General features: G+C 46.6%; 1 protein-coding gene and 1 long non-coding RNA gene across 7 annotated transcripts; one reads left to right on the forward strand and one right to left on the reverse strand.

Moving 5' to 3' along the window:
* The first annotated feature begins 11,581 nt into the window (after positions 1-11,581).
* On the forward strand, positions 11,582-15,045 carry LOC120692794. Of its 5 annotated transcripts, none has more exons than XM_039976183.1 (4): positions 11,582-11,742; positions 11,815-13,139; positions 13,246-13,338; positions 14,661-15,045. In XM_039976183.1, exons 2-4 carry the CDS (start codon positions 11,839-11,841, stop codon positions 14,680-14,682), a joined length of 1,416 nt encoding a protein of 471 aa, XP_039832117.1. In that variant the 5' UTR covers positions 11,582-11,742; positions 11,815-11,838; the 3' UTR covers positions 14,683-15,045. The 5 variants fall into 5 exon arrangements, with proteins under 5 accessions (XP_039832117.1, XP_039832140.1, XP_039832148.1 ...); XM_039976206.1 differs by having other exon boundaries at positions 13,246-13,333; positions 14,661-15,018; XM_039976214.1 differs by having other exon boundaries at positions 11,583-11,742; positions 13,246-13,315.
* On the reverse strand, positions 14,698-22,486 carry LOC120692824. Of its 2 annotated transcripts, none has more exons than XR_005682747.1 (7): positions 22,355-22,486; positions 18,445-22,267; positions 17,798-17,934; positions 17,485-17,619; positions 16,784-17,322; positions 16,530-16,663; positions 14,698-16,427 (listed from the first exon to the last, which is right to left on the reverse strand). It is a non-coding gene; the product is annotated as an uncharacterized LOC120692824 (long non-coding RNA). The 2 variants fall into 2 exon arrangements; XR_005682745.1 differs by having other exon boundaries at positions 18,445-22,276; positions 22,355-22,466.
* Positions 22,487-23,751: the final 1,265 nt, after the last annotated feature.

Below are 23,751 nucleotides of genomic sequence, written 5' to 3' on the forward strand. Positions count from 1 at the left end.
TGTCCACGACACGGCAATCCGCCTCCTCCACCCCTTCACCGGTGACATCTTGGACTTCCCCCCTCTGGAGACCCTCCTGAGGTACGTCAGCACGTGAGCCCGATGTTGTTAGGGAGCAAGTGGCCCTATATATATCAGAAGTATCCGTGCTGCCTCGCTCAACGTGAGTGGATGAAGACGTCTCTGTTAGCGACCCCCAAGATGGAACACAGCCGTGTTTGGTTCCTGCTATTAACCTAGCATGCACATTTTCCGAGAAAAAAATCTCGCATGCATGGAGTACTAAATGAAATCTATTTGCGAAATCTCTTTAGATATGTGTGTAACTTTTGACGATGAATATAATGATGATAATTAATCGATGATTGGCTACAGTGATACTACAGTAACCATCCTCTAATCATGCGGTCAAAGACCTTATTAGATTCTTAAGGGTTCCTAGCGGAGGGGTTCTGAAATTGGTTTTGTAAACTGGCTTTATTTGACACCGTAATTAACGGTCAAAATGTTACTATTCCTAGCACAAGGACCAACCAAACAAAGCCAATCACTCCAACATGAACACTAACAAACGAGTACTTGTCATGCGAATGCGATACAAGAGAGACAGAGTACGAGGCATGCAGCGAAGCAAGGGATCGATGATAGGAGGAAGAATACAGGGACAACTCTGGAAGTATCTAGAAGATCAGGGGTGCATGAGAAAGAGAGGTAGAGGAGGAGGAAGAAAAGTAGGGGAGGATAGCCCTGGGCATTCGGTAAATACCGAACCGATCGGTTCGGTTCTTTAGTTCCATTGCAAATTCGGTTTCTCAAAAATTGGTACCGATCGGTTCCTAAAAAAACTCGGTACCGAGAAAATTCGGTATCAGTAAATTCGGTTTGGTTTCGGTATTTACCGAACAGTACCGAACTTATCACAGAGAGGATGTAATAGCAGGTTCAAAGACTAATTTTAACATCATTTCATAGATAACAATAGTGCAAAATACAAATACATATAAAAGTCCACATGACTATAAGTGTGAGTGCGAAAAATACGTAATATAGTGGTCTACAATAGTATAATCAATAATATAATAACACTCACACTTATCACATTTTATGTAAGTTTGGTAAATTTGGTAAACTCGGTTCGCTTTCGGTATTTACCTCGGTAATTCGGTTCCTGAAAACTCGGAACCGAAGTAGGAACCAAATATTTCGGTTTCAGTAATTTTGGTTCGGTTCTCAGTAATTTCGGTTCGGTTCTCGGTAATTTCGGTTCGGTATTCGGTTCTCGGTATTTTGTGCCCAGGGTTGTTAGGGGAGGGGAATCCTGAGTTGGTCATCTGATAATAATCTTCGATGCCTTGTGCACTGCAATTCTCCCCTTTTGTATTGCCCCACCATGTCTTGATTGGGCCTATTCTCAGTTAGCACAGCCGGCCCATAAAAGCAGACCGAGGTTGTATCCTAACATTCTCCCCACCTTAAGAATCGGCTCGCCCCCCAGCCGATGGCACGATCTGAGAAAGCTTATGTGCAGAAACTTTAATAGAGGGAACTGATCATAGATCAGTTGGTTATGTCCCTTATGTGGAACCTATCCATCCGGGTTCAAGTCCTTAACTTGGCACGAGTGCTCGCACTTTCCTGGATTTATTCCAGAATTTTCTGACATTATACTTTAAGTGGTAGGCGATGTTTTCGTCGACAACGAGGCGCCAATGGTGACTTCGAGAATCTCCAGATCTGCCGGTCCAATCCTTCGGAGGTGCCATAGAGGTAGGATTTGTATACGTGTGTTTATAGGGGTGAGTGTGCATGCGTGTTGTGAGCGTCTGCGTTGTACTACGTACTAATAGAAAACTGTGCTTCACAGATTTTGAGTGTTATTCGCCAGGTATAGCAAACTTAACAGCTCAGTCTTCCAACGCAATATGACCATACCAAGAAAGATATCTTGAAAGGGTAGCATGAGCAGTGAAAAGAACTTCTCCTTTATACGATCCTCATCACCACTATATCTGAATGAGTTTCTACACCTCAAGAGATATTCCCAACCTGCAGATGGCGGCGGCCAAGGTTTAAGTTCAACTGACCTTACTGATAATGTTGTCATCACAAATTGCAATGACTCTTTCATGCCACCAAAGAAAAGTATAGAGAACTGCAGCTCCGCAACAGTACCATCTTGCCAAAATTTTGCTCCCTGAATTATGGATCTTCCACGTGGAAGTAGTGGCCAAGTATACCCTTTAATATCAGAGTTAGCTTCAGCTAGAGCCAGTTTCGAATTCCAACACTGATCGAGGGTTTGTGGAATCGACAATATGCAGAAATCAAGTGTATCACAATCAAAATTTTGTTGCCTCAACTCTGGTATTAGATGTTAGATATAATATGAGCTTGGCCCATTAATATTTAATAAATCTAATAAAACTCTATGGTCCAATAAATGGTTTAGTACCATACGGGATATTAACTGAAGGTTGACTCAACTTAAATGATTGGTCTAGTTAATTTGAAAAGTTGAGAAAAGCATAGCTGGCTGCCCCACGCGTGCGCCGCCACAGCCCGGCCCGAGGCAAGCGAGCAGACGGTCCGTCTCTTCTCCTTCCGCTGCTGCACGCGAGACTCGACGTCTCCTCTCGTAGCCGCCGGCGGCTTCTGGCCTTCGGCCTTCCTCCAGGGGCGGAGCTAGCGGTGGGTCAGGGGGGCTTGAGCCTCCCCTACCGCCACCGAAGCCATGGAGCCCCCTGGAGCCCCTCCATGGAGTTTTGATGCAAGATAGAAGCTGTAGGGGAGGCTGGAGGAGGAAGACGACCTGGTGTCGGGCTGCTCCGCATTGGATTCACGAGCTAGGCCAAGAAATGTAATGTAGCGGCTCACAAAACTCTGAAGCCCAAGGCCCAGTTGCACAAATAGTCAACCCTATCCCAATCCACTATCCATCCATATCGCGCATCGGCATCAGGGGCACCCAGGGGCGGCAGCCGGCGGCGGCGCACCGAGCTCACGCGAGGCGCGACCAGGGCCCGGGGGCGACGGCAGTCGGCAGCGGCAGGCAGGCAGGCACCCAGCCACCCAGGCGGCACTGCAGGCGGCTGCACGGGCGAAGCGAGGGGCAGGACTGGGGAGGGGAGAGGCCAGCGGCCAGCCGGTCAGGTGCGGCGAGCGGCAGGCGGCTCGAGCCTCGCGGCCAGGCACCTGCGGCCTGCGCCGCCGCACACCCGCGCGGCGCGGCAGTGGGTGCGGTGAGCCAGTGCTGCAAGTCAGCAGATAGCGAGGAGAGGTAAGAAATTAGATGAACAAATTAACAATTTTAGAATGATTCAGTTTCTATTTTCAATGATTCAATATTTGATTAGTATGACAGACTTCAGAATGTCGAAAAGAAGACTTGGTTTGATGAACTTGATTGACTAGAGTATAGTGAGTACAAGGATGCAACTTATTGCTTGTATTGCTATCTCTTCGTTAAAGCTTGAAAAGTTTGGTAGTTGGGTCTTTGCACATCAAGGTTATGTGAATTGAAAGAAAGCTAAGGATACTTTTAATAAGCACAATGTTTGCAAGACTCGTGTAGAAGCTAGGCTAAAGTGCGAAGACTTTATAAACTAAAGGACAAATGTGGGTAGAAAATTAGTTGAAATAAGCAAGGAGGAAGAAGCTACGAGATTCGTTGGATGAGTAATGGGTGTCGGCGTCACGCGTTGTTTATTAATTTCATAATTTGGCTTTTCGGTATGGATATACTGCATCCTTTATTTTTTATGATGTATTTTTTGATTTTCATCATCCATCGATGTTTTAATATAAGACTACTTCAAATTATTATATTTGTCTTTTGTGAGGTGTCGTGGTGGAGATATGTCGTTGTAGCATTTTTTTCTAGCCCCTCCTAAATTTTTTCCAGGCTTCGCCACTGCCTTCCTCTGCTATAAGTCGAGTAGATCACCTTCAGTTTTTCTCTCTCGTGACAATTATCAATCCAGTAGTGATCAGACTGTAACGTCCTGTCTCCACGAGACCGGACCTGTTTACATCTGGCAGTTTAATTAAGACACAGACTATCCTCACAGACCAACACATATCTCTTCTGCACACTTTGTCTTCACTCGTGCGCACCCGGAAATAATTTCCCGGTTGGACACCCATCCCCATCCCCAAATTGCTCTGGGCCAAGCATGCTTAACCTTGGAGTTCTTTGGAGATCAGCTTCCGGAAAAAAAAGTTGCAACTTGTTAGTATGAGTATCGGGAACGTATCAGGTGCAAACTAACATATCCGTGAAAACTATGAAAACTTCAATCTGAGTCATTGGATCAACATCCAAGGGGTATGAGGGATTAGGTAATTTTATAATCTGGACCCACCCTTGGATTGGGTAATCACACTTTTGCAAATCTCTCCTCTCACCTTTCTGCACCCCTCCCCTTGGATGTTGATCTGATGGCTCAAATTGAAATTTCCATAATTTGTACAGAGAGATTAGTTTGCACCTTATATGTTCCCTGCATGAACTTACATCATCGTTGAGCCCATAACTGCAGATAGCAGGGCCTTCTCTGTCTAGCATCCTGGCGGCCTCCCTTCTCCACGTGCGGGGTGGCCGCCCGCCTCCACCCGCGGAAGGCAGGCCTGCCGCCCCGCCGTGCGGCCCAGCGACAAGTCCGGCGTCTGTAGCAGCGGCAGGCCTCTCCGGTCGATTGGGCGAGCGCGAGGTCGGGGATTGGGGCAAGCGCGGGGTGGATTTTTTTTGAAAGGAATAGTTATATTAAGCATCACCCCAGACAAATTGCCAGATACAAGTTCTTTTACAAATTCAGGGACCTGACTCGTATACATCTCAGGATCAGAAACCAACATGCTAGGTCCATAGGTTGCTAACAGATTAGCTACCTTATTACAGGACCTATTACAGAGCGACAGAGAGCAACATGAGAAATGCATTTGCATAAGATCTTGAATCTGACGCACTAAGCATCCATGCGCACTTCTATCTATATCTATGGAGCGTAGAGCTGATACTTGGACAGAAGCATCCGTCTCCAAAATGATACGAGTCATTCCAAGTTGCGCAGCCCATTGAATAGCCTTGAGTGCTGCAATTCCTTCAATTTGTATTGCCGAAGCTGCTCGAGAAATCTTACCAGCTGAAAGCATCTAGGCTCCTAATTCGAGTTTTGGTAATTAATGACAACGGTTTGTGGATTAACGATTTCATTTGAGATAATGAGTATAAGTTGATCCACGGATGAAAGAGATTTGGTTGTGAATGTATGGAGTTTTGGAGATGATGAGTAAAGCTCGGGCTCAAGGCAAAGATATAAAATAGGGCTTTTGCATTTTACCGGTCACAAGGCGTTTAGTGGATGAAAAGTGACCGGATTTGTTGGATAGATAGCCGTACTATCAAGAGGGGTTGTGTACTCTTGCTTGACGGGTCTTTAGTGCCATTTTGCTCAAAATGTCTAGTTGCATGCATGAGGGCTAACAGCGTTTTGAAAAGATTTGAAAAAGACTAAGTTTGAGAGCTGACTGAGTAACGGCGGACAATCCGCACCAGAGGGGCGGACAGTCCGCGCCCGTTCCAGAGAGCTTGCAGAGTCTCTGGTGGGCTCGCGGACGGTCCGGTCCAGGTGGGCGGACGGTCCGCCACTGTTTTTCAAATGTGTACCAGAAAGGGTGTCTGTCTGGTGTGAGCTTCAAAGTTGAACGGTGGACAGTCCGCCCATGGGGCGCGGACGGTCCGCCGGCTAATCTCAGGTTTGTACCAGAGAGGATGTTTCTCTGGTTTGGGCTCAAAAGTTATACTGCGGACGGTCCGCTGCTGAGGCGCGGACGGTCCGCAGACTAATCTCAAAGTTGTTCCAGAGACGATGTTAGTCTCTGGTGGTGTGGAACTCTTAACTGCGGACGGTCCGCCACTGGGGCGCGGACAGTCCGCCAGGGCTTAACGGCTAGTTCTGACATGCATTTATTGCACTCTGACTCACCGGTTTATAACGGCGGACAGTCCGGTTTTTGAAACGCGGACGGTCCGCGACTTCGCAGAAAAGAGTGTAACGGCTAGTTTTTTTAGGGGTGTCTATATATACCCAATGCCCGGCCATTGGGTGGGTCTCTTGGCCATTTGGACAGCATACTTGACATCTTAGAGCTAAGGCATCCCTCTCTCACACACACTTACTTAGAGATTGCATTCTTGAGAGTGTGAGAGCTTCTTAGTGCATTGCATCAAGAGTTTGAGCTTTGTGGCATTAGGGAAACTTCAAGCAAGCGTCATCAACTTGTTACTCTTGGGAGTTGCCGCTCCCTAGAGGGCTTGGAGAAGTGGATTTCGTGGAGCTCCTCCAAGGAGATTGTTGAGGAGCCCCGATTTCAGTTGTGAGAGGTTTTGTGCTCACCTCACCGGAGTGGTGAAGAGCAACTCTAGTGGAATCGAGGTGTGGAGCGGTTCCTTGATTCTAGCCGGCTCAAGATCAAGAGGTTCTTGATAGAGGAGCGGTTGATTCTTGGAATCCACCTCAACGTGGATTAGGGGTGACCGGCAAGTCATCGACACCACGGGATAATCTCTTGTGTCAAGCTTGGTTACTTCTCTTGCTCACTTTAATACTTGTTTTTACTTTGAGCAATTTACTTTACTAGAGTTTGATTTGTCTCTTGTCACCCTAGGTTGCAAACCCATCTAGAGATAAAAATAGCATGACATAGGGCTTTCTTTTGTTACTAATTAAATTTCTCTAGTGTTGTTGGCTTTAGATTTTAAACCGCCTATTCACCCCCCTTCTAGTCGGTGTTCTTGATCCTACACCAGCCCCGACCAACAACACCTCGCCATTACTGTCCCTCACAACAAAACCCCATTCTCCAGTTCTGGTATTTGGATCATATGCACCATCAATGTTGATCTTATAGAAGTTTTCAGATGGGGGCCTCCATAATTGATTGGCAGGTGACTGAATTTTCTTTCCATTAACCTCCAGTTTTTCAAATTTAAGCAAAAAAAAAAGCTACCGAACCTTGAATTTCAGCTACGCATTGCAATCTACCCCCATCATTCACTTTGTTTCTTGCCGACCACCATCTCCAAACAATGACCTTCAATTGCTGGCTCTTCTCCAGTTCCCATATCTTATCAATGGTTTCCATCCTGGATTGGCAATTCATTAACTCAATTCTAACATCTTCCATATTCATGGATCGCCAGCAATGCTTAGCAAACTTACACTTGAAAAAAAAGGAATAAGTTCAATTTACCCCCCTGAACTTGTCAAGGAGTCTGGAATACCCCCTCGAACTACAAAACCTGGCATCGTACCCCCCTCAACTCTCAAAACCGAACAAATTACCCCCCTTGGCTGGTTTTCATGGTGGTTTTCGCTGATGTGGCGACAGGCCCCACATGTCAGCCTCTTCTTTCTCTTTCTCTCTCCACCTCTCCTCCCCTACCTCCCTCTCCTTGCACGCTGCCACCTCCCTCTCTTCTTGCCGGCGGGGGGCCGCCGCAGACTCCCCACAACGCCTTGGGCTCCTAGCCGCCGCCGCCTCCTATGGCGAGGAAGGCGCCCGCTCCACCGTATCCTGCTGCCCCTTGGGCTCCTCGCCGCCGCCGCCGCCTCCTACGGCAAGGAAGGCGCAGTCAACGACGAGCGTGAGCTCGTGCCGGAGAGCTCCTCCCGAGGCAGGGCGGGCACGCTCGGCGTAGGGCTGCGCGCCCGTGGCCCGCGACGAGCACGCCTCGAAGGCTGCCCCGGCCAGTGCGGTGGGATCTCGTTCCCAATGGCACGGCGACGAAATTGGAGGAGGGAGTGGCCGGATAGGGGGGCGCGGGGCGGACGGCGGCGAGCTGAGCACGCTGAGCTCGCACGGCTATGCGGCGATTTCGCTCCACTCCCCTTCTTCCATTCGCGGCCTCTGATTGATTGGGTTCCCTTCCCGATTTGTTTCTGGCCGGGCGATGGCGTCGTCCTGCATCCCGGCCGGCATCCAGCTGGACCTAGAGATGGTCAAGGCGGCGGGCGCGGCGACGGTGTCCTCCATGCTCTCGGAGGCTTCCAACACCTCCGCCTCCTCCTCGGCGACATCGTCGGTTGCCTCCGTCTTCCCGCCGCTAGGGGGCCTGAGGCGGCGCCGCCCCGCCTCCACGGCCTCGCCTCCGCCCTCGCCGACGACCCGCGATGCTCCGATCTCCTCGCGCCGTTCCCCATTCTCGACTAGGCCATGTTCCTCCTCCACGACCTGCCGGCGGCGGCGCCGCGCCGATGAGCCAAGCCCCAGCCAAGAGCTGCCCGTCGCCGGCGGCCGTGAGTTGCGTCTTCAGCAACCCGGCACCATTCCCCGCGACCCCCGATGCCGCGGCATTTTGGGGAGAGAGAGGGAGGTAGGGGAGGAGAGGTGGAGAGAGAAAGAGAAAGAAGGGGCTGACATGTGGCATCCGCATGCTGACATGTGGGGCCTGTCGCCACGTCAGCAAAAACCACCATGAAAACCAGCCAAGGGGGTAATTTGTCCGGTTTTGAGAGTTGAGGGAGGTACGATGCTCGGTTTTGTAGTTCGAGGGGATATTTCAGACTCCTTGACAAGTTCGGAGGATAAATTAGACTTATTAAAAAAAATGCCCGATAGTGCGGGGTGGAATTGGCGAGCAACGTGAAGTGTTCCAATCGATTTGGGCGCGAGAGAGCGTCAAAATGGTGTCCAACAGGCGGCCGACACAGGAGCCTTTGGATCATTTTTGAAGGCCAAGATTCACGTCACAGCTTGACATGCCATATGCATGTCACCGAATTTGAGTCCCCCACCCCCTCCGTTTATGGCTGGGCATTCGGGTTATCCGAAATTTTCGGGCAGAGTATTTCGGGTTTCCAAAAAATGCTACCCGAAATTAGCTAGGGAAAAGTAGAACCCGAAAATTCGGGTACTCGAAAATTCGGGTTCGAGTTCAGATTGTACCCGAATTACTCGATAAAAAACCAGCGGAAGGAAATTATGAGAAGATTAATTAAGAAAGAACAAAGAAACTCCAAAAAATCTATCGCCTTCTCCTAGCTTTGCATCCTCATTAAGATTGCCTATTAACTGGATTGGAAAAGAAAAGAAGCAGATGGAATGAAACAAAAAAGGAAACAAAAGATCCATTGAATCCTCTCAGATCCTAACATCGTTAAGCATCCAGTAGCCCACTCACGACATCACCATGGGTCCGTGGTCCCGCCTGGGAAATAAGCAATGAACGGAGACCTCCACGAGGCAGCTTGCGGAGGGTCGGAGAGACAGGACATCGCGGGCGGCGCTGTGGCTGACTAGAGGCGGAGAGGAGAGCGACGCCGGGGGCCTGCACACTCGCGCAGTCGCGCTGCCAATTTTAACACACCGATGTTTAATTTATGCTTAGCTTGCTAATCCTAGATTTAATCTTGCTCTTAGCGATCACTAAACGAGCATCCTAGACATTTTCTTTAGTAGGGTTCTACCCTATTTTTCTTCCAAATCTAAGGCTCAAATGAATTTTTGCCCAACATCAAAGTTGTAGAACTAATCCTTCACTACAACTTTTATTTTGGCCAAATTTCAAGTTGTTATTGGAAAAATTTAGTTTGGATCATTCAAACCTTGAATCAGAAATTTTAGGGTTGCTGGACTTGGGATCGGTTAGACCGGTGCTCATGGCGCTGGCGGCACACAGCGCCGGCGATGCCACGCGTCGCCGCGCCGGGGAAGCTCCTCACCGCTTAAGCGGCTCCTCCACGTCACAAGCGAAACCTCGTTTCACCTCTCCTACTCCCTTCTCGCACCCGCGCAAAGCCGGCAGGCGAAGCAGAGCCGCCGCTCGCCGCCGCTCATCGCACCGGCCGTTTCGCCGCCGTTCTTCAAGCCCGAGCCCTTCTCGAGCCACCCCAGTGCCTTTACTAGTTCAGTTTATCGCTAGCACTGCTATGCTAAGTAAACCCGGTAGAAGACGGGTGATTTCCTGTCACCCACGAGATATAGGGTTGCTGTTTCAGACTTTCAGTAAGAGAAGGGAAAAGTAATGCTGTAAGAATGAAATTGGGGACCGTGGGGAGGCAAGTTGGGCATGCTTATGGAATGAAGGAAATACGAGCCTCCGCCTGTGTCGATTGAGGTCCGTGCCGTTGTTGGCCCTTTGACCGAGGATTGAACAGTACTAACTATATGCCGGAAGTAGGAGATAGTCAAAACCGGTAAGCTAATTACCTAATTGCAACGGAATCTGACTCTCCATCCGCTACACTGGCGTGGTGCGAGGGAGGATGATGTAGTCGTCCACGGGTTCACTGGGTGTTCGCACGTGTGGGACTCATCATCCGAGTGTTTGCGGCCGTGCATCAGATTTCGAGGTAATTATGGGAACAGTTGCTCGGTGTGACTCGACGGGGTTGCACTTGGCATGTGAGTTAGGTCTACCTTGCAAGGTTAAATCGGATCGATTCGCCGTGACTCGCGGATATGAGAGCCTTGGTCAATGAGTCGCATCGTAGTAAAGATTGGAAAGACAGAAAGTTGAAAGTTGGACTTGTGGCTATGGTTCTTTGATAAGATGGGATGATCAACCATGTTTGCTTTAGAAATTCAGGCAAACCTAGTTGTAGCGGTCAACTCAACTTGTGCTAAAAGAATGAAAGTAAGGACCCAATAATAGCGGCTTTTCAGCAAAAGAACTACAGAGCCAAAAAAGCCCTACATATTAGGAGTCGGCTAAGTATATTCCAATAGTCGGGTAAGCCTTGCTGAGTATTAGAATACTCAGGCTTGTTGTTGTAATATATTTTAGCAGGATGCATTCCGGAGGAATTCGAGGAGATCTGCGCCTCGTGGATCGGTCAACCACTCCCTCCGGGTTGGTCGGTCGAGTGGGTCCCGTTTTGTCCATGAAGTTCGAGTAGGTGAGCCTCACATCAGTGGGCAAGATGTGAAGCTCGTCTTTTTCGTCGTTGCTCTCTATCGTATTGTATTTTGAAGTTTGTTTTAAACTCTAAATTACTTTCCGCTGCATTTGAACTCTGAGGTTTGCTTTGTAAAGCTGGCTTGTAAACACTTGTTGTAGATTAAGTTGGTATTTCTGTTATAATTCGGGTTGTAAATGGCTTTGAGCGCTTTTATTGCCGGTAATCATCTGTGCTTGTCTTTTTGGCGAGAGTTCCTGTGTATTCGATCCTGGTTACAACAGGCAGTCTGAATGTACTGGTTGAGTGCTGTAATTTTGGATTAAGTTTAAGTGTTAATTATTATACTTGATTGGTATTATTTGGACTGACGAGCTGCGCCGGCGGCACCGTCACGGACTCACGGGAAAGTCAGGGAGGGCTCGGGAGAGTAGGGGCTCGGTGCGTGCGTGACTCCAGGCGGCCGGGGCTTGGGGTGCTAGGGTTAGTGGCACAGTTTTACTCAATGGGGGCTTTGTGGGTTGGGCTGTATGTATGTTGGGCTGCCTCAAATTGAAAATATTTGGATTTAGTTGTTGTTCGGATTTTCGAGTATTTCGAGTACCACGATTTGAAATTCGAATTCCTCGTAATAATTTCGGGTACCGTGGGTTGAAAGTTCGGGTTTTTCGGACTCGAATTTTTTCAGATACGGATTCGGGTTTTTCGGGTTCGGATTTCGGGCTTCGCCTAATCTGCCCACCCTCCGTTCTTCACCTGCGCCCTGCGGCCTTGGCTACCCTAGTGCCGTCTGGATCTGCGGCGATTCAGGTCGGCGACGGTTGGACGTGAAGACCGCCGGCAGGTCGTGGTGATTACCTAAAGACTCTATTTTTATTCCTTTTTACTGAGGATTAAACCAACTTCGCATCGATAGTTTGGTAAACCAGATCTGTCGGGCATGTCATCGTCGAGGTATCACAGTCGCCCGGCGGCCTTGGCTACGTCCCGCAGCAAGCGCCCAGCAGCCTTTGCTTCGTGTAGCAGCACGCGCCGGCGGCGCAGGACCGCTGATGCCGCCGCCGCCACTGGAGATTCATCCTTGTGGGCGTCGCTGCACGAGGATCTGGTGGGCCAGATTGCGTGGCGGGTGCTGGCCGGCGACTTGCGGGACTACATCCGCTTCCGCGCCGTGTGCCCAAACTGGCGGTCCAGCACAGCCTGCCCGCGCGGCCGCGGCATTGTCGACCGGCGCTTCCACCCGCGGCGGTGGATGCTGCTGCCGGAAGGCCACGGCCTCCACCCGGGCCACAGCAAGCTGCGTGGGTTCGTCCGCTTCTTCAACCTCTCCACCGGCGCCTTCGTCCGCGTTCACCTCCCGCTCTTCAGGGACCACTGCGTCCTCGACTCTATCGACGGTATTCTCCTGCTGCAGCGGGACCACGACACGGCAATCCGCCTCCTCCACCCCTTCACCGGAGACATCTTGGACTTCCCCCCTCTGGAGACCCTCCTGAGGTACGTGCACCCGATGTTGTTGGGGAGCAAGTGGTACTATATCAGAAGTATCCGTGCTGCCTCGCTCAATGTGAGCGTGGATGAAGACGTCTCGCTTATGATTTTGGGGGCGCCGGGTATGTTGCAGGTAGCCTTTGCTACCTCTGGGGAACAGCAATGGAAGGTTTCAAGCTGGTACTTGAAGGATATTTTTAGTGAATTGTCATTCCAAGGCAAGATATATGTGGTTTGTGAGATCGGAAAGTCCACTGGAGAAAGGATCCTGCAGATTGACCCACCCGAGCTGGAAGGGACGGAACCCTGGGTGCCACCACCAAAGTTGATTGCCAAATGTCCAGTAAACAAACCTGGCAAAATCAGCTTTTACTATTTGGTAGAATGCAACTCAGAGGTTCTGGTGGTCGCCATAAGCTCTGGCATTGATAGGAAAATTTTAGTTTACAGACTAGCTGACCTTATGCTGGGAAGGACTGTCCTGATGACATGCATTGATGGTAATGCCATCTTCATTGGTGGGAGGAATCTGTGTGTGAGGTCTAAGGCGTTCCCTATACTTGTGGGTGACACCATTGTCTTTTACTATAGAGAGGGACACTGTTTTGCTGAATACCACCTCAGCAGAGGTACATTGTTGCCAGCATTAGACAGATCTATCATAGCAAATGCTGTATCAAGTCCTAATGCTGTATCAAGTCCTCGTAGCATTATCTACCATATCAACACATGTTGCTATCGTCAAATATGGTCAGTTACCTGTTTTTTGTTTTCCATTCCATCATTGATGTTCCTTATCCTGAAAAATTTTGTGCTGTTAGGTAAGCTTATTGTTTTTCCTCCTCTCTTCCTTTAGGAACAAGGGGCAGATAAAGTTTTTGGGGAAGACGGCAAAGTGGCGGGTGAAGGGAAAGTGGCGAATTGGGGTAAATTTGGCCTCCGAGGCAATGTATCTGTTCTATGCATTTTTTTTTATGTGCTGGCTGGCTGCAGCCAATTGATTAATTCCTGGGGTGTTTTTCTAGTATTAAAGTGATACTGTTCACAGTCCCGAATCAACATAGTGCCTCTTGCTTTCCCTTTTAGTTAGATAGATGGTATCCAGGATGTAATGCCATTTGCTAGCGGTGATGATTTTTTGAGTTCCAGGGGCCTGCCCTTGGTCCAATTGCGTTGCAAAAGGACCAAAAAGTAGGTTTATGTGTTTACATGTTCTCCCTATATGTGATATACATCCCATTTTTGCAACTTAGGCAGCCCAGAACTGAGGTTTCCAGCACAGGAATGAATAAACTTCTTATCCATGATCCTAATAACCTTAGGGTCTGGTCTACCTAAGCCACAATATTCCTTCTTGAGGCACACTGAAAGCAAGTTGGCTAAATGATAAGTTTGTGTTCATCAAAGCTGTTCAAAAGGCAGTGGGCCATATGAAAATTAAGAGTTTGAATGCCTACTTAAGTACTTAGGGATTTGACAATGGAATTGCTACTAGTGGTGATTGGCTATTTTTTTAGAGAATACTGAAAAAAAAAGATGTGTGTATGAGTTACAAGTATTGCTATAATGCACAAGATGTATTATTACATCTTGGCTAGACAACAAACATTTTCTTAAGAGGAAAACAAGATTTTCCTGCTTCATCTTTGCAACTGCACTTAACTGAACATATGGACTACTAGTTGCACCCATCTGTGGATGCAGGGTTAAAAATGATCTCACAGATTTTAGTACAAAGCTCCAAAAGAATTAGAAGTAATGGCCTTGATGCAACACAATCTGATTCTACCTGAGCATGGAGAGCATCTAGTTGGAACACTATCTTCTTAGATACATTCCCAAGCATCGCAACCACAATTAGAGCTAGTTGAAATGTTATGGTTGTCATTTATTGCAACGTTGTCTATATTACAAATTTACAATAACCTATGACTTGTTAGTTGTTGCTATGCAAGATTTTGTTCTGTTGGCACTGAACTTGATTAACAAAGAGAAAACAAAGGTATTTTTTGCTAGGATAGTGTTAGCAAAGAGACACACACTTCTGGCATGTTTCCAGAAGTTGTACAAAGATAGTGTTAATTTCCTGATTGGAGATGCTAGTTTGTCCATCATTGCAAGCCAAATGATTATGCAGTTTCACATCTAGGCCACACACTTTTGCCTTATGCATATTTTGGAATTCATAGATTTCGCTTCATTGTGGGTGTCTTTTCTACTATTATACCAGTCACTGACTTGACGCCTGCTTTCCTACTTGTGTCCTACTAGGCGTAAATGGCTCTGCCTGTAACATGGTGGATTGGTGGTGGTGCCTGGTGTTCCTTCTCCACAGCGTTATCTTCACAGCCTTAATTATTGGCATGCTATGTTATCCATGCACAAGGAGAGTAGTTCCCAGTGGTTGTGACAGATTTTCTTACCACTATCTATCATCAATGTTATTCTTGTGGTTGTGACAATTTGCTCGCTATCTAGCTATCTTCATGTTGGAACAGCTAATTAACTGTTGTAGCATCCCTGGTATTTGCCATTGAGCTACTTATTTGTCTAGGGAGGTGCCTTTAATTAATTAGATGTCTAGGGAGGTTTTGAACTTCCGGTAACAAGAGTGTGATAATTAACATTACATGGTTCGGCAGCATTGCAATTAAAAGCACGCTTGTTGCACGTTGCTACTATATACATCTATTTTTGCAGTCTTGAGCTACCCAGGTGTGCCCAGTGACTGCTTCGTGCTAAATTTACTCGCAGTCGCAGAGCTGCCTGAGTTGATGTTAAAAAGAAACTGATCATTGCATAAATGTGTGAGCCATTCAGAGTATTCCGGGCGTCTCTACAAGGATTTTGACAGCAGGCAGCGACGCTGCCCACGCTAGGATTGACATTAAGTTAGGCCTGTGCATGGTTCAGGTAACCCAACCCAAACCGTGAGTAGCAGCTGACATATGGGTTGGGTAGATTAGTAGACTAGAATATTCCGCGTGCGCACCCTACCGTTTCAATAATCAAATTCAGCAATATAATCAAATGATATTTAAGCCCATACCATTTCAATAATAAAATCCAGCAGTATAATCAAATGATATTTAAAACAACATAAATTTTTCTCCCTTTACTATCATAAGATGATTAAATAGGCTCCTATATTGTTATCATCATTTGACGAACTGTACAGCTGTAAAGTATACCAAACCTCAAAAAGAAGGTACAATCCCTCGCTAAGATTTCACTTCATTCGAGCATAAACGAATAACAAATCAAAATAAATTCCATATCCTTTTTGTCATAACTATGGTATTACTGAAGCTTTCATTCATGCAATTGATCCAAAACTCATGTCAGCAGTTCTGCAGTCTTGGAAGAATGCTTTGGGTCATCTAAATCACCCATATAAGCTATTATCAAAAGGAGTTAATTGAGTTTATCTTAAGGCCCCTTGTTCATCCAGGAGCACCTCCAGAGAGAGATGACAAATCAAGTTATTTTTTGAAAAGCTGACAAATCAAGTTCTTTTTTGAAAAGCCGACAAATAAAGTTCTGGCATGTGGAGAATTTCAGATACAGAAAACAAGTGTAAGGACCACCTCATCATCTAACAAGCTTGTAGCTCCAGTTTTTGCTTCATGTCTCTCAGGCCTCGTTTGGGAGGGCTCCTTGTGCGGAGCCGGAGCCATATAGCTGTATTTGTGGCTCCAGCATGCACGGCAAAAAACAGCTCCTCTACCATCCCAGCAGAAGCCGCTCCACTACCTCAGCTGTTTGGTGGAGCTCCAGCTCCGAGGATGATGTGGCGCGGGGAGAAGCGGGGAGAAGCCGGAGCCGGAGCTCCACCAAATGGGCCCTCAATTGCAACAAAATTTCTGAGTCATTTTTGGACACGATAGAGTAACTTGCAGTTTGCTTTGCCATCCTTGATAACTGATTTGCTATCAAACAATATACACAGCAGCATCAGTAGAAAGTGCAAGCAGCAAAGTTCATAAACTTACAAAGATCATTTGAATCTTCCTAATAGTCATCTGGAGAAAGCAACTTCTGCGGGTTACAATAGCAATTATTCAGAAAAGATGAGGATCATAATTGGCATCTTGCATTGTAAAATTGTTAGGCAAGGTAGCAATGATCTGCATGAATTACCTTCAAATTTTTCACAGCAAGTTTCAACGTCATCATTTACCAAAAGATGATCAAAGAGACCTGGTGAATTGGGGTCTAATAAAGTTCAGCTCGAGAATTTTTTTTCATTTTTGGATCTGCTCCTTTGTGTACCACTGCATAATCAATTGGGCAGAGAATAAATCAACGGTGTCATATAGTTACATGTTTTAAGAATTAAACAATCCATCACATGAGCCTAGCCAAACACTACATTTCATAAACTACAAATATACCTGCACTTGAAGCTTCAATTGATTCAGATACTATCCAATACAAAAGAGGACTGAATAGCCCTTGTTGCTATTTTCATTTTCCGTAGACACCAGTTTCAGGTTTTGGAGAACCTCCATATTCTCCTTCATTGATCTTGCTCCTATCATCTAGGCACACAACAATTTCGTGTTCAATGCTTAAATCTCATAAACATTTTAGGTCCCGTTTGGGAGGGCTCCTCCAGCGGCCGGAGCTGCCGGAGCTGGAGCAGCACCGGAGCACCCCAAAAAGGGCTCCGGCTCTCCCAATTTGATGCAGGAGGAGCTGCCGATGGAGCACCCAATTTGGTGCGGCTCCCGCAGGAGCTGCCAGCGGAGCCGGAGCTGGAGCCGCACCACCAAACGGGCCCTTAGTACCAACCAGCAGGCGGCAGCAAAGTAAATCAATGTCAATTTAGCCAAATTAAGGAACAATAGCACCTCAGTGCATGAGCATATTTCTTCTCCTAGTATGCAACATCGCCATCAGCAACAGCCATAGGTGCTTTGTGTTGGCTTGCCTACAGCTCATATACAGCCAAAAGGCAAATTAAAATCATATCACAATATCAGTATCTATAAAAATATATATTGAAGTCTTCATAACAGTTACCAACATCAATTCAGCCATTATATTCAGTAGAAAAATGAGAAATATTTCCAAACTGTGTCTCTGAACTTACGTTTGCTTCTTGTTTAAGCATTTGAGGAATGCTCAGGTTTGCAAATTTCTCCAAAGGTTTTGTTACAGGCAAAAGAATCTCAACGCATACCGCCCATCCTCTGGATGGAGCAACTTCTATTGGAAATTTACCATCCTGTTAAGAAACCACACAAAATTAGAAGTAAACATTGGAGAGCAGGAAGAATAATAAAACCAGAGGCCTTCTGTTGCACAATGAGGACATGATACAGGCATCATACTTCGATGACACTGGCTCACTAAAGCATTAGTGACTAAATTACCATGAGAAATGAGATACAAAACCATCTCACCTTTATCTATCTATCTGAACTAGAAAATTCATCAAAAAGCCCACAACAATTCCACCATGTTGCTCTTTGCCCTGAAGCACCCATTTCCACCATGTTGCAAACCTGCAACCATCCTTGCTTCTCTATTTTTTCTGTAGCTGACAGGGAAAAAATCGTACACAATCATTATTTTTCTGTATCTCTTCGAATTGGAAACCTAGAAGGCGAGGTTAGAAAAGAATAATTTTAGCAATAAGGTAAACACAATCTGATTGTAGTGGGGATTTTTTATGAGTAGCTAAATAAATATGCATCAACACATATGGCAAAACTGAATTTGAGTGTATTAAGAACTTGTAACTTGCAAATATGACATACTGACAGCAAGGTGACAAAGAATTAGCCTGATGATTCTTTCAAAAAAAAAAGAATTAGCCTGATGATAACCAATGGTAAAGAACCACCACATCAATTCGTAAGAAAAACGTATGTCTAGGACAAGGATACCGTGATCATCAATTGCAATCAGTTGCACTGAGCTCATCAAGTGTATGTGTAGGACTAGCACATCTCTACATTGAACTCTGAACTACATATGCCAAGCATAACTGATATACATGGTAGCTGTGCAAAATCAGCAAGCAAAATTGAAGGGTAAAAATGTATACCTTCTGCCCATTTCATCGAACACATTCAGGGTATCGTCCATGTAAGAGTTTATGCCCACAATGGGGAGCACACGGGAGAATGCTAGTGCATTGGAGGTGGCTGGATGTGGTGCAAAGGCACTTGCAGTGGAAGAAAAAAGGGTGTTGCTGTTGACTTGAGGGAGATGGAGGAGAGAAGCTGCGGGCTTGCTCTGCTGATATTGAACCTGCGCGGTGGGGAAAGAGAAGCGGCATGAGGAGCTGAGAAGATTTGAGAGTTGCTACTGCTAGAGATTGGATTGGGCTGCAATTCGATTTCGATAGGAACACAGGGAATCTCTCCAGCTGGTGCTGCTTCGGTGGTAACAAAGGTCATCAACTCAATGCTGACCACAACAGAGTTCACTCTCACAAATGAAATCATGGTATCCTTGATACAATGGATGTGGCAACCACTTATGATTGCTATATACTTTTAGCTTCTGTGCTGCACCACTTTTTTTCATTGTGTGGCGAAGTTTTGGATAGCAGTACTAAGCTAGCAAATTCAGATTCTCATTTACTTGCCTATTAGGGAGTGAATTAATGGAACCGAGTATTAGTGAGGCTTGGTTCAGCTCGAAATATTAGTATTAGTAGTAGGATTTGAACCATGGGAAGTAAGGACCATTACAATAACGCTACACCTGTTTATCGTATCATTAGCACAGCACATCTGTGTATTTCCTCATGACTGAAAGTTATATCTGTGTCTGTCAAGGTCCATGCATCCTGCAGGTTTTAGTTCAATATTCCAGCATGAGGAGGATGTGTGTATGTAGTTAAATCATACTAAACAAACAATAGTGTGCCTACATAGTGTGTCTTAACTTTTATTTCATTTCTTGTATTTTGCTGGCTGCAAGCAGAAACCTTGTCATAGAGAAAATGGTAGGAAAAAGCCCGAACAGTATAAAGCAGTTGATACTCAGGTTTGTTTAATCCTTCATATATTAATTCTTATGCAGCATTTCATGTTTGTGTGTACTAATATGATAATTCAGGTGTTCAGTAAAAAATAGCAGGAACATAATTGCATCGTGCCTTATCTTCTGCAAAGCTTTGGTATGTCAGGCTATTCGAGTTCATTTGAGCATTGGAAACTAACCTCAAACTGAGTTTCGTCATATTGGAATTCAATTGAGCATTTTCATTTGTTTTGTTAGACTATTCGAATTGCAAATCCTGCTCATAGTATCTTTGTAGCATTTAGTCAGTAGGAATATCATAGTAAAAGAACATACAGTTAGATTAGCACTTACGTAGTTCAGTATCATAGCTTCCATAATAGTTGAAAACTATATTCAGGTGATCTTATTTCTCTGCATAATCCTCCAAACAATTATTTCAAGATGGCAATGCCACATAGAAAAGCCATTAGGTTTCAAAAGGATAATGAAATTACATTGAAAGAATCAATCAGAATTTGAGCACGAACCCTGCCGTGTGTTGCAAGAATCAGAATGTGAGCAAGAATCGATCAGGTATGGTCATTCTATAGAGCCTCAATGTTGCCCTTCTTATTTTTACTATCCATCAAATGTTTGATATATGTTAGTTTAAGTGTGGAGAATATATGTGAGAACTTAAGCAAGAACAACATCGAGAAAGAGATATCCCAAAACGTAAGTCTTTCATCTTTGTTTGATCAAAAATTTTGAATCTGCAATTTCTGTCATCTATGCATCCTCACTTCCGCTTCTTTCTTCTGATGAATTGTGTTTTTGGGATAATAAGGTTTTGGAGACCTCTGATCAAAGCTAACGTAGCATCAAAAGTTCATGGATCATCCTTACTACAGATAATTTTAAGAGCTGATGATGCATCATGAACAACTCTTAGATGGCATAGCTATAATATTACAGAAACAAAAGAAGCAAAGAAGTGTGAAAAAATAATCATAGATGAAAGTGAGCTCAAATAGGATGAAAGAAAAGCTCTAAGAAAACTTGTTGAACTTGTCAGCTCATGACTGGTTAGGCCAATATCGACGATGGTAGGCTAAAGGAGCATGACAAGAATTTTTTGTGACTTGTTCTGACAAGAATTGCTTGATGCTGCAGGTATGAATTCCAAATACAATACTCAAATTGGTGGTCATTGGGTGCATTGCCTGGTGATTTCGTGTGACTGCCTCCGTTGGTGATGGAAGCTTCCAGGTAATTTCGTTGCCCAATTAAATATCTTTTGCCCTCTACAGTTTGATCGATGATGGCTTGATTATGTTTGTGATCCTGTTAATTGATACATGATGACTTAATTCTAATATGACACCTAATTAAATTCTAATGGATGAAAATTGTATAATGTTTATATACATCTGATGAATTATAGCCGATGCTTTCCCATGTCTTTCAAGTTTAGCACATTAGGCCAGAAGGACTGGAGGAGCTGTATTATTGTTTCTGATCATGCTATTACCTTGAAATCTAGGCTAAGAAGTTGAGAATTTTCACTCTTCAGGAACATGGGTCTTTATCAGCATGCAAATAACAGAGGATCAAATTTTGTGGAGCTTAAATATGTTGAGAAATAAATTTAACTAGGATTCTCTTTTAGGGTTTTCCTTGAGTGGACAAAGTTAAGGACTTGTGGTTTTTCTAAATATAGAAACACGCATCATATATGATGTGTCGGACAGAGCAGATATGTACTTAGGTGCCTCTTCCATGTTTGGGCTTTAAGCAACGTCTTTTGGATTCAATAATATGCTCCCTCCTTTTCAGTAGCTTATGTATTTTATTATATGTCATCACGCTTTATTGTATTAGCATGGTCTAATTTCACCCGTAGCAATGCACGGACATTCACTAGTCTTTAAAAAAAATCTTTCAAAAAAGTGCCTCGAGGGTTTTTTTATAAATAACAGCACAATCGAATTTTCCCTTCTAAGTTGAATTAAATTTTAACACGAGGGCATATATAAAAAAAATATAAGAACGCGGTTACTATTTGTTATGGACATGCTGGATTAGTTGTTATTATTAACAAAATAGAGGGTGTTGTTGCAAAACAGCCGGAGCTCGTGGGTGATGGACTCGTGTTCCATTTTTCCCGTGGATGGATTGCGGGGACGAGGCCAAACGAGAGGCCTTTTAATCCGGAATCAGATCCTCTGAAGTCTGAAATCGGCGAAAACAACTTGTCTCTGCAGTCACGCATCTGAGCTCTTGAATTCGTATCCAACCGTGACTTAGACAAACTTCAATCTCACGGGCTTATTACCGGCCCATATCAGCCCAGTGGCTAGCGACTCTTCTGGCCGCGACTCGTGCAAACTCGTCGCCGTCGCCGTCGCCGATAACCGCCGTTCCCCTTCCCAATCGGCCGCCGCCGCGACGCTCGAAGTACCTCGCCGGCGCTCCCCTCCCCTCCATGATCCGGCGGCGTGGCACGTTAGCACGGCTTCCACCTCGGTAGCGTTCCTCTTCCCCGTCCCCGGCCATCGCGGTCAAGCCGTCGAACTTTGTCGCCGCAGCGTTGCCGGCCCGTGGTTAGTTGTGGCGCGGGGTTCCTCACCTCCCCGGAGCTCACATATGACATATGTACCATCGCGACGCTCCGGCTGGAAGTTCGATCTGGCCCGCAGCGAGCTCAAGCTCAGAGGTGGGAAGCTCGATTATGGTGGCAGGGAACTTGATTTGGTTGATGGGGACCTCGACTCTGGCAGCTGGGAGTTGATTCGGTTGATGGGGACCTCGATTCCGGCAGCTAGGAGCTCGATTTCGTTGGCAGGGACCTCGGTTGTGGACAGATGGAGTCTGATTTGAGCAATAGGGATCTCGATTGCAACATGCTTGCATACCTATGAGTTCTGTAAATAGTTCAGAGAAATAGAAACAAGCAGTTTGCCGATGGAGAGAAACAGATGACACAAGTTAGATTTTGGCACCAGTTTGGAGAGCACAAGCAGGAACCTGAGCCGCGATCGCCGGTGCATGACCTCCACTGCTTGCGCCAAAAATAGGAGCCCGGCGCCAACGCAGCGATGATTCGCCCCAGAAAATTACCGCAACAGCTAGCTATACGTGCGTTGTGGCTGATGTTGGGCCGGCCCAGCAAGCCAAGCGGGGCAGCTCACGCCAACGGTTGGATAGGAATTCAAGGGCTCAGATGTGTGACTGCAGAGACAAGTCGATTTTGCCGACCTCAGAGCATCTCCAAGAGTTTGGCAATTTTTACTTGGCAAATCTTGTGATTTGCCAACTCCCTAAAATATATACCAAGTAAAAAAGGTATCATCTCCAACAGTTTGGCATAATTCACTCCCCAAAATTAAAGTTTTAGCTATTTAAATGCAATTGACGGAAAGGATAAAAGAAAAACACTTTTGCAAAGTGAATACAAAACTTTTAGCAAATTAACCAAGCCCATATATGTAAATCCTTTATCTCTAGGCTTTTTACATCAAGACCCAGCAAAAAGTTCCAGTCTTGGACTTTTGCCCTTCCTCTTCCTAGGCGACGGACGAACCGCTGCAGTCCGCCATCGCCATGGCCGCGCCCCAACAGGGCCGCCGCCGCTCGCAGGCAAGAATCACCACCGGTGCGCGAGCGATGAGGACGCCGCGACGAGGACACCGCCCAGCCCCGCCGCCCCGCCCCGCCGCAGTCCGCCGTCGTTGGTTGCTGCGCCCTACAGAGCCACTGCTAGTTCGCCGTCGCCATGGCCGCACCCCAACCGGCCGCCGCCGCTCACGGGCAGGAGCCACCCTGCTTCCTCCGGCCGAATCGGCCTGATCTCCACCAACGCCGCGACCAGGACACCGCCCAGCCCCGCCGCACTCCCCACCCGCCGCCTAGCCCCGCCGCAGTCCGCCGTCGCCGGCTGCTGCGCCCTACAGCGCTGCTGCCAGTTCGCCGTCGCCATGGCCGCGCCCCAACCGGCCGCTGCCGCTCGCGGGCAGAAGCTACCCTGCTTCCTCCGGCCGAATCGGCCTGATCCCCGCCGACGCCGCGACGAGGGCACAGCCCAACCCAGCCCACTCGCCGCCCAGCCCCGCCGCGGCCGCTGGCGCCGTCCCACATCGGGCAGGAGAAGACGACGGGGAGGCGCGGGAGAAGACGACAGGAGACGCGCCCGGGAGAAGGAGCGCTTGCCGTGCGCTGATGCGGAGTCGGATACGCGCGCGTATATTTGCGCGCTGAGGAGCTCTTTTTACCAACTTGTTAAAATTTACCAAGTGATATGGCAAACTGTTGGAGACAGATTTTGTGTGTTTTTCCAAAAAAACAAGGATGGCAACTTAGTTTGGCAAACTCTCGGAGATGCTCTCAGGGGATCTGATTC

Source organism: Panicum virgatum, chromosome 2K (genome assembly GCF_016808335.1).
Source record: "Panicum virgatum strain AP13 chromosome 2K, P.virgatum_v5, whole genome shotgun sequence".
Lineage (NCBI taxonomy): Eukaryota > Viridiplantae > Streptophyta > Magnoliopsida > Poales > Poaceae > Panicum > Panicum virgatum.

Excerpts from the sequence above, each read along its gene's own strand:
- LOC120692794 (XM_039976183.1), top strand. The coding sequence starts at position 11,839 with ATGTCATCGTCGAGGTATCACAGTCGCCCGGCGGCCTTGGCTACGTCC. Across the intron at positions 13,140-13,245 it reads TGTTGCTATCGTCAAATATG|GAACAAGGGGCAGATAAAGT; the intron begins GTCAGTTACCTG and ends CTCTTCCTTTAG. Across the intron at positions 13,339-14,660 it reads AATTTGGCCTCCGAGGCAAT|GCGTAAATGGCTCTGCCTGT; the intron begins GTATCTGTTCTA and ends GTGTCCTACTAG.